Source organism: Octodon degus, unplaced genomic scaffold (genome assembly GCF_000260255.1).
Source record: "Octodon degus isolate 3935 unplaced genomic scaffold, OctDeg1.0 scaffold00032, whole genome shotgun sequence".
Lineage (NCBI taxonomy): Eukaryota > Metazoa > Chordata > Mammalia > Rodentia > Octodontidae > Octodon > Octodon degus.
Window position 1 is genome coordinate 5,194,757 of NW_004524608.1, and position 9,373 is coordinate 5,204,129.

General features: G+C 41.0%; 1 protein-coding gene across 2 annotated transcripts; it reads left to right on the forward strand.

Moving 5' to 3' along the window:
• The first annotated feature begins 8,622 nt into the window (after positions 1-8,622).
• Positions 8,623-9,093, forward strand: LOC101562683 (small nuclear ribonucleoprotein Sm D1). 2 transcript variants are annotated; one of them, XM_012514465.2, is made up of 2 exons: positions 8,623-8,713; positions 8,837-9,093. In XM_012514465.2, exons 1-2 carry the CDS (start codon positions 8,623-8,625, stop codon positions 8,980-8,982), a joined length of 237 nt encoding a protein of 78 aa, XP_012369919.1. In that variant the 3' UTR covers positions 8,983-9,093. The 2 variants fall into 2 exon arrangements, with proteins under 2 accessions (XP_012369919.1, XP_012369918.1); XM_012514464.2 differs by having other exon boundaries at positions 8,623-9,093.
• The last annotated feature ends 280 nt before the right edge of the window (positions 9,094-9,373 follow it).

A 9,373-nucleotide genomic window follows, 5' to 3' on the forward strand; every position in this document is an offset into this window, starting at 1 on the left:
AGAACTTTAGCAGCTGGATTGTCAATCCCAATGTTTTTTAGAATAGTGGCCCCATCATTGGTTACCATCAGAGAAGCATCTCGTCCACTGCTTAAGAGAATTTTGTCCATGCCCTTGGGTCCCAAATTGTTCTTTACCAAGTCTCCAATGGCGACGGCACCAATAAATGAAAACAAATGAGCTGTCTCTGCCCTCTCTTCATCTGCTCCAGCCTTGAAGATGTTAACAGGCGCAAGGGAAAGGGATGCCATGGTACTGAAGAATTTGGCACAGAAGCCAGCCCCTCGTAGCTCACACCCGGTGGAAAGACAACTTTAAATACCCAAACATGAAAAGGAAGTGATTGGAAAGCCATTGTATCTGCCAACCACATACCCTAAGGATAGGACAAATGTAGGCAATGGTTTTGTTTTGAGGCAACAGTAAAACAGGCTGTTCCCTTACATAGACTGACAATCACATATCTGTGTCAGTTCAAATAACTAATTGCCCAAGAGTTGCTGTACATAGTGCTTCTGCCTATTTCTTTGACTTGGTTTTTTTTCCATTCAGGCAATGTGTTAGAATAGGTCACTGTTAAACACAAAACCACAAGAAATTCTGTCTTTATAAATACTGGGAACAAAATATGCTAATTCTGCATGCCATTATGTATGAACTGGACTGGATGCTGGAAAATAATAACAAAAGAGACACATAGAAGTTTGACTTACGTGCTATGGACCTCAAGGAAGGAAAACAGTCTGGTGTGTATGGACTGATGGGGTTTGCTGGCCAAATTTTTCATGAGGTAGAACTTGACACACTGAGTTTGATTTCAACAGACCTAAGGTAGTCATTCTAAATAGAGGGAGCAATAGCAAATGTGATGTGATGATAGGTTTGAGAAATACAATTTAGATGAGACAAAGACCCCCACGTAGGGAAATAATGGAAGGCAAAACATGAAAACCATCAGCTTTGACCTGCAACTGAAGAGTCTGGAACAGGGTGGCGGGATTCTAACTTCACTTGTAGGCGTCTGCTGTGGGTGGGCTGACAGAGTGCCCTTCTGAAAGCCATCTGCTGGGACCTACTTCGCACTTCCAGGTGAAGCTAGCAAAAGTGGTCTCTGGAAATGGTTAGGCAATGAGGGTTCTGCTCCCAGAAACAGATTAATTTGTTCTCAAAAAACATCAGTGAGTCTATCTGTTCTTCCACGTTTCCCACTAGGTCTGGATGTTAGCAACAAGAGAACATCACCAGACAGATCTGGCTACACTATGATCTTCAGAACTGGGAGAACTAAATTCCTATTGCTTATTTAAAAAAAAAAACAACAAACAATAATAGTCTAAGGCATTTTGTCCTAGCAGCATTAATTAATCAAGAAAGTATAAGATGAATTGGTTGAAAATTTAATAGTCCCTTAGTATTTCTCAAATAATTTCTTCAAGTTTGTGTTTGTAAACTCAAGATGCTATAAGTGGGAATGACTCCACGGAGGAACCAGGAGGCAGACTGGCTGACCCCAATGGCTGGGGCTGGTAATATCATAATACAATACTTTTCTGGACAGAGGCGATCTAGCACACAGGGAGAGCCTTAAGGTCTGACTCTACCAGTCAGCAACAGGAGGTAGAAGCAGGCCTGTTACTAGAGTGCTACTGCTGGATTTGGCAGCCTCCTATAAATTTAGGTCTGCCCACTACTCCGTCCCTGTAATCCCAGTTTGGGTACAGGAAGTGAACAATATACCTGTGTCAGTTCCTGCATGTGACAGGCACTGTAGTCCAGTATCAAAACACTGTTAACAAGCACAGATGAGGAAAGAAATTATAGATTTTTTTTTTTATTTAACAAGGAATGTCTATCAATACTAAGTTCCCTTTCAGTTCTTTTCCTATGAAGGGACTCACTCTGCCCCATAAACTACTTCTTGACTATCACCTTCCTGATAAATAATGAATGCATTAGATCCTCCCACTAATTTATTTCCACATTCTTTGTGCAGATGATCTTCATATGAGACGGTTTCATCCTGTCTGACCCTTCTTGACTATCTCTTGGGGTCCCATTCTAGACATCTGAGACTTACTGCTGTCCCTCCTCAAACAGCACTCAGATCTGCAACTGTGGACGAGTAATGAAGGAGAAATAGAATTCCTGTGCCTTGGCCTACATACTACAATTCTCATTTTCCTAGGTAAAGATTTATTTAGGGCTGCATTTTGTTTTGTTTAGTTTGGTTCAGTTTATCAACCACAGCATGATACTGACTCATTTAGCTTCTAGCCAAAGCAAATTCCTAAGCAGTTTTTCCCCTTGTAATTTCTTAGTAGACCTGAGTAAATAACTTGTCATACACATTAAGTTCCATCTTGTCAGCTTCATTTTCTCCACTCTAGTCTTCAGCACATTAACTATCCCAACCTATTATTATTCTCATAACTCCTTTAAGTTAGATCTGTTTTCCAAGGATTTCCTTTATTGAACACATAGCTAAAATGTTTAAATATGACAGAGGCTTTTTAAAAAAAATCTTTTATTTGATATAGGGTCTTGCTATGCAGTTCGAACTCATAATGATCCTCCTGTCTTAGCCTCCCCAGCACTGGGATTACAGCCATGTGCCTCCATACTTGGTTTCCGTGGCTAGCTTGGTGAGCCTGGGGTTGCAGGGCTGGCATGGCATGCAGTATCAGAGATCGAACGCAGGTCCTTGTGTTTACAAGGCAGGTGCTTAGACCTCCAAGCTATCTCCCCAGCCCCTAAACCATTTGATTATATGAGTGAATATATTCACCTTTTTTGCATAAACTAACTTAAATTGGTTTTCCATCATGGCATTCAAATGAGCTCTCATCGGTGCATAATTACATCAAAGAGTAAAGGTCCGCATTCCTCTTGATCTTCTTGGGAGAAATGAGATAGGCCTAGAGCTGCATATCCACATCTTCCTCAGAAAAACAGCCTGTGCGTGATAGAAGGGGAGAAAGGGGCCGCACATCCTCTGATGACACTTGGGTTCTTGAATCAAATGAACCAGAGGCCAGCCTCCAATAGAGAGGCAATAGATCACACATTTTGTTTAAGCTGGTTTCTAATAAATCTCTATCATTGTAACTAATGTTGTCCTGCTCATTTTGTAAAGTTCAAGTATATTGATATTTTATTGGTATTTGTCTTAATATATATAATAAAATAATTTCCCCAAAATAAATGAATAAATAAGACAGAGGTAATGCAAAGGCCTGGGATGTGCCACAAGATGCCTTCTAACTGGCTAAAAGACACTCATTAATCAGCGTGGGTATGACCATTCAACTGTGTATGAATTCACCTAATTGAGCTAAAATACAGCTCACATTATTTGATGTTTTCTAATGAGGGATCTTGCCAAATGCTTTGTGTAATTATGCTGCATCCACTCCATCTTTCAGTCTAGAAACTTTCATCAAAAGTAAAAATAAAGCTCATGGAAACTGGCTTACTCATGGAGGGTATTATACTTACCACCATCTGAGGTACAAGGCCTCAGGTGCATTCAAATTGCCCCCTTTTCAGACACAGCATAGCACTACGTTTCAGGGTGTGGAACCTGAGCTTGGATCTTTGCTCTTCCACCTATTGACTATGTCAGTGTGATCAGACTGCCTTTCAACCTGGGTGTCAGGTCTTCTACTAGTAATTTAAATTCACGTCTTAGGACTGGCGCGAGGACTGAGACTATTTGCAAAGCATTTAGAAGCATTTCTGACACCTTGGTAAGCAATATATGATTCTAAATGTTGGAAGATGTTGGGGCTGCAGATAAAAACGCAGGACCTATTATCCTATAAATAGTATATGTCTTAGCTTAGGTTCCCTGGCATCTGGCCTTGATATGAATTGCAGTAGAAATGGTTTATTTGGGAGGAGAGTTGAATACATACTGGTACAGTATTTGGGACTGAGCCAGGGAATAATACCGCATGAAGAATTGACCCCTGTGGATGGCTGAAGGTTAGTTCCACTCTAGGACTCTGGGAGAGAATCTTCAATAAGTCCCAAAGTTATCTTAACTAAGGCAACAGAAAACTAGAATTACCTATGAAGCTTCCATCCATCTTTGCCAAAGACTGTTCCAAGGACGTGATCTCCCGGATTCTCTCCAAGAGTTGAGTGTTCCCGGACAAATAAAAGAATCCAAAGCAAAGAATCAAAAGTATCCTCAGTACGTGAGGTAATTAGTCTTGGTGGAACATGAGTGAGGTACCCAAGCATGGAACAACACTCTATTACCTTAACAGTGAAATTAGAAAAGAAGATGACCAATCACCAACATTCTGCATTATTTCAATATTAAGAAATCAAAAAGATGAAAAGAACCCAGCAAAAAAGACTTAAGAGAAGTCAGTGAAACAGGCAGAGCAGAGGACTGAAATCCAGCTTAAGAAGGTACCTGAAGCAGAAGGAAGAGCTCAATCATGCTCATATGTCAAATGCTACAAGAAGATGACGTAGGGTGAACACTGAAGATGGACTACAGGATTTAGCAGGCAGAAGGCCCCTGGTGATCTTGAGAAGATTTAGGACATGGAATAAGTTTGAAACTGAAGAGAAATTGGAGGGAGCCTGTAACTCAAATAGTTTTGTTGTCAAGGAACACAATGGTGGGTAAAGAGACTTTGTGGGTTAAAAGAGAACTTTTGTGTATTTACATATTTAAAATAAAAATGCTGCAGCAGTGTTGTATATTGATAGGATTGAACCCAGTACAAGAGAATACTCATGGGGCTGGGGAGATGGCTCAGTAGGATAAGTGCTTGACTGGCAAATGCAAGGATCTGAGTTCAATCCCCGGTTCCGCCAAAAAAAAAGAGAGAGAGAGAGAGAGGCAGACAGACAGAGACAGACAGAGACAGAGATAGAGATAGACAGAGAGAGAGAGAGAGAGAGAGAGAGAGAGAGAATACTCATGATGCAGGGGAGTGGGAATACTGTACACAACTTGAAGGGGTGTTCTTTGGAGCCTAGATTATATGACAGAGAAAAGGGAAAAGATATGGTCACAGATCCAGACAGGTGGTGGAGTGTGTCTGTTCTCTGTTATAAGCTTTATAGATGGGGCCAGGGAGATGGTTCAGTAGACTAAGCAGTTGCCTGACAATTGCAAGGGCTTGAGTTCGAGCCTCAGTTCCGCTGAAAACAAAACAAAACACCAAGAAAACATAAGCTTGACAGAAATAAGGAAGTCTGCTGATATTTGATGGATAGAAAAAAGAAGGTGGGGGAAGACTGAGGAAGTAGACGATATGAAATAACCACTCAGGACAGGAAATTTAAGAGGTGAGTAAATAAAAATGACCAGGAAAATCATAGATTGATTTGAGGTTGGAGGTCCTAAGTTAAAGGGAAGAGCAGTCAGCATGCTTGTGTCTTTGCTTTTTAGCTAAATTCAGTAATGGAGTAAAGGTGAATTTGATTTAACTGTTTTTTTGCTATGCTTTACTTAAACTGCCAACATATAATCTACTACAAGAAGACATTATATAGTAACTTGCTAAGAAATGTTTTTTTTTAGAAATGTGCTGATAATCCTAAATTGCAAGTCTTGAGAACATAAGTAAAGAGAACTAAAAGAAATGTGAGGATGTGAAGTAAAAGCTTCTATACACTCTACTCAAACCATTTTGAAAGTGTTTCTCTGCAAAAACTGATCTGGGATTTGTAGGAAGCAATACCAGTACGTTAATCCACTTAGCCCCCCCAAAATGTCGTAGGCTAGCTTTCTTCCCTGACTCTCCATACTTTGGTGGATCCCATGGCTGCTGATTAGCTAATAAGCAGAACCCAATACAACATGTAACTACAAAAATTGTAAGTAATCTGTTCCAAACAAAAAGAGTGTGTGGAGTCACTCCACCCTTTTCTAAAAATGTTCTAATCTGGACGTTTGGCAGATGGAACTTATGTTCTTTAATGAGCATCTGTTAAAGATTTTAGTAAGACAATTCCTGGAGACCTTAAGCTGAATAATCAGAACCTGCATCCTACCCTTGGCCAATGGGAGTTGAGGTGATGTCTTTCAGCCCTAGCATCTAGTTTCTGGACAAGATCAAGCAGGACATTTACAAATATTCAGAAAGCATCACGGGCATGGGATGTAGGCAACGAAGTGGGACAGAGTGGCCTGAGTATTGTTCTCCTCCCAAATCTGCCCAAGTTCTAATGCTCAAGACCCAAGGATGCAAATTTATTTGGAAAGGAGGTCTTTGCAAATGTAAAGGGAAGGGATGATCTTGGAGTAAGGTGACCCTAAGAGACTGGTGGCTTTACAAGAAGAGACTTGAGACACACAGAGACACACGAAAAGGTGACTTCAAGATGAAGGTAGAGAGTGGAATACTGCATATGTAAGTGCCAAGAATTTCCAGCACTGTCCTGAAGCTGGGACAGTTGCCAAAGAGATTCTTCTTCCTCACATGGTCCAGAAGGAAGCAACACCACTGTCATCTTGATCCCAGACCTCTGGCTTAATAACTAGGAAAAAATAAATTTCTGTTGTCCTAAGTCACAGACTTCATGGTAATTTGTTATGGTTGTTCTAGGAAACAGGGAGTGAATTCATATTTCAGTAAATAAAAAGTAAATGCTGGTGGGAAAAGACAATGACTCATTCTTAGGGCTGGGAAAGGACATTGGGACCATCTACAATTCCTGACACTGGGACATTTCCCTTCTGTTTTTCCGGAAGAATATGTCTCCTTCTCCAGAAACCACACATCCTGACTCTCTGGACAGGCTGAGATTAATTTTATGTCACTGTCCCATTTCCATGAATGTGTTTACAAATATTTTGTTTTATATCTATGGCTTAGTCAGCCTGATCCTGCAGTCCTGAATTCTGGGTTGTAGCAGGGCTGGGCCGAGAGGTCTGTTCTGGACGAGGACACCCTCCCAGATACCTGTACTGCATGTCCCCGGATTCCTGACCTATCCAGAATGAAAGCGCTAACAGCCAACACTGGACCTTTGGTACTTTTATTCAGTGGGTGATTTAGTATTTTCTATTCTCTGCCATAAGTGTTCTCACTCTAGGGGCTTTCCCTGCTTATCCTGCAAGACTCGCCCAAATGCTCTTTGTTCTGTTCTCCAAAACCACAAAATTAATCACAGCTTCCATTACAACTCTCCCCTTTCTGTCTTACTTGAAATGTTTCAGCGGCATCATAATTTATTCATGTCTGGTCACCAGCACTTAAATCTAGAACCTAATTCAATCAATACTTTTTATATAAATTAATTCAACAATCTTTTAGGAAATCTACAATAACAACATTCGAAGTTTTTCTAAAGAATACAACTGCCACTATGATTTAACTTTGTGTATTGGAGATTTCAAATCATTACAACTTGACAAAAGACCAAAGTGACATAGAAATTATGAGGCCCACATGAATAAAGGGTTGAGCCTAGAATATCCAGTACTTTCTTGTTTGCCCTGATGGCTAGGGAGACTTTCTTTCCAGCAGATGAGATAGGCAATGCTATCCCTAGGATCATAAGTTCCTTGCAAACTCTGAGGCTACTTTTTCCTACTTGGGATTAGAAGTCAGAATTGCCAAAGAAGCCCACTAAGTAATTAAACTTCTCTTGCCTTTGAACAAACATCAGCAGACCCTTGACTAGCTTTTCTACGCTTATCCACTATGTAGATTACTGTCAAAAATACTCATTCCTTCCCTCTATCATTCTACAAGGGGTGTATCCTTCTCCTAATCTTTTGTATGTTTGTAGTTGGCCATATGACTTGCCCTGGTGTATGACAAAAATAAGAGATCTGAAGTGAAACACACTTGAGCGGTTGGACCTTTCTTTTTATCCATCTTTCAATTCCTTGAGAAGAATATGACTCCCAGTGGTCAGCAGCATAAGGTAGGTGACAAGGTACAGAGCTGCCTTGGTAGTGTGCAGCTCAGGGAGATTAAGTGATTGTTACTATAAGGTACTGAGTTCTATCTAGGTGGTTTGTGACATAGAATTTTTGTGGCAATAGTTAAGTGACACAAAATTCTTATTTTCTCAAGTTCTGTTTCAATTCCAATAGTATTTTTTACTTTAAAAGATGAAAATACTGTATTTTCTTGTGGTGTCTAGTTCCAGTGGCATAGCGTACCTCAGACAAATGCATTTTTCAACTCCTGATACCATGTTTCCTTGTGAGTACTTAAGAGGGCAGAGCAAAGTGTGATGGATTTGCATGTGTAAGTATCTGATGGAGTCCAGAGGAATTTGATTCTGACTCTTCCATCTATCACTGAATCAAAGACTCCTGAGAGCTTGAAGATAGGAAGTGACAGTAGCCAGGGGCTTAGTGAGAACTAATATACTCAACTTTATCTTGTAGATTTTTTTTTTCACTAAAAAAAAAAAATTTAGAGGCATGGGTGGGTGACAGAATCCAGCAAGGGATGCTGAGGTTCCATAGGGAGGAATTGGGGCCCCCAGGACTGGACAAAACAGAGAATGTGCTATGATCAGAACTTGGTGAGGGGATCCCGTGGAGCAGGCGCTTCTGGTCATTCATGCGCCGGGCTGCTGGATCTTGCTCGTAGTATTTTACGCGCAACCGGTGGAAAGGCCGTCCGCACCGCTAGGATGAAGCTCGTAAGATTTTTGATGAAACTAAGTCATGAAACTGTCACCATTGAATTGAAGAATGGAACACAGGTCCATGGAACAATCACAGGTGTAGACGTCAGCATGAATACACATCTAAAAGCTGTGAAGATGACCCTGAAGAACAGAGAGCCAGTGCAGCTGGAAACACTGAGCATTCGTGGGAATAACATTCGCTATTTCATTCTGCCAGACAGCTTGCCTCTGGACACGCTACTTGTGGATGTTGAACCTAAGGTGAAATCTAAGAAGAGGGAAGCTGTGGCAGGAAGAGGTCGAGGCCGAGGCCGAGGAAGAGGACGTGGCCGTGGCAGAGGACGAGGGGGTCCCAGGCGATAACACCTCCCAAGATGACTGGTGCAGAAGTGACTGGGGCTATTTTTTGTACAGGTTTTGTTTGTCAGTTTTTAATAAACGTAATTGTGGGACAGAGTTGTCTGTTGACTATTACCAAGCTTAAGTTTTTGCAGTTTTTATTACATGTTTGTTGTATTTGTGAAATTAGCAGTACCAGCAGATCAATTCTCTTTTCTTTTTTTGGTGTTTTTTTCAGATTCTCAGTTCAGGCTGGCCTTGAACTAACTGAGTAGCCTAGTCTGGCCTCAGACCCGTGGTGATCTTCCTGCCTCAGCCTCCCAAGTGCTAGGATTACTGTTGTGTGTCTCCATGCCCAGTTTTTTTGGCAGGTCAGCTAATGGAAATGTTACTCGAGGCCTTCATACTAAAATGT

Excerpts from the sequence above, each read along its gene's own strand:
- LOC101562683 (XM_012514464.2), top strand. The coding sequence starts at position 8,623 with ATGAAGCTCGTAAGATTTTTGATGAAACTAAGTCATGAAACTGTCACC.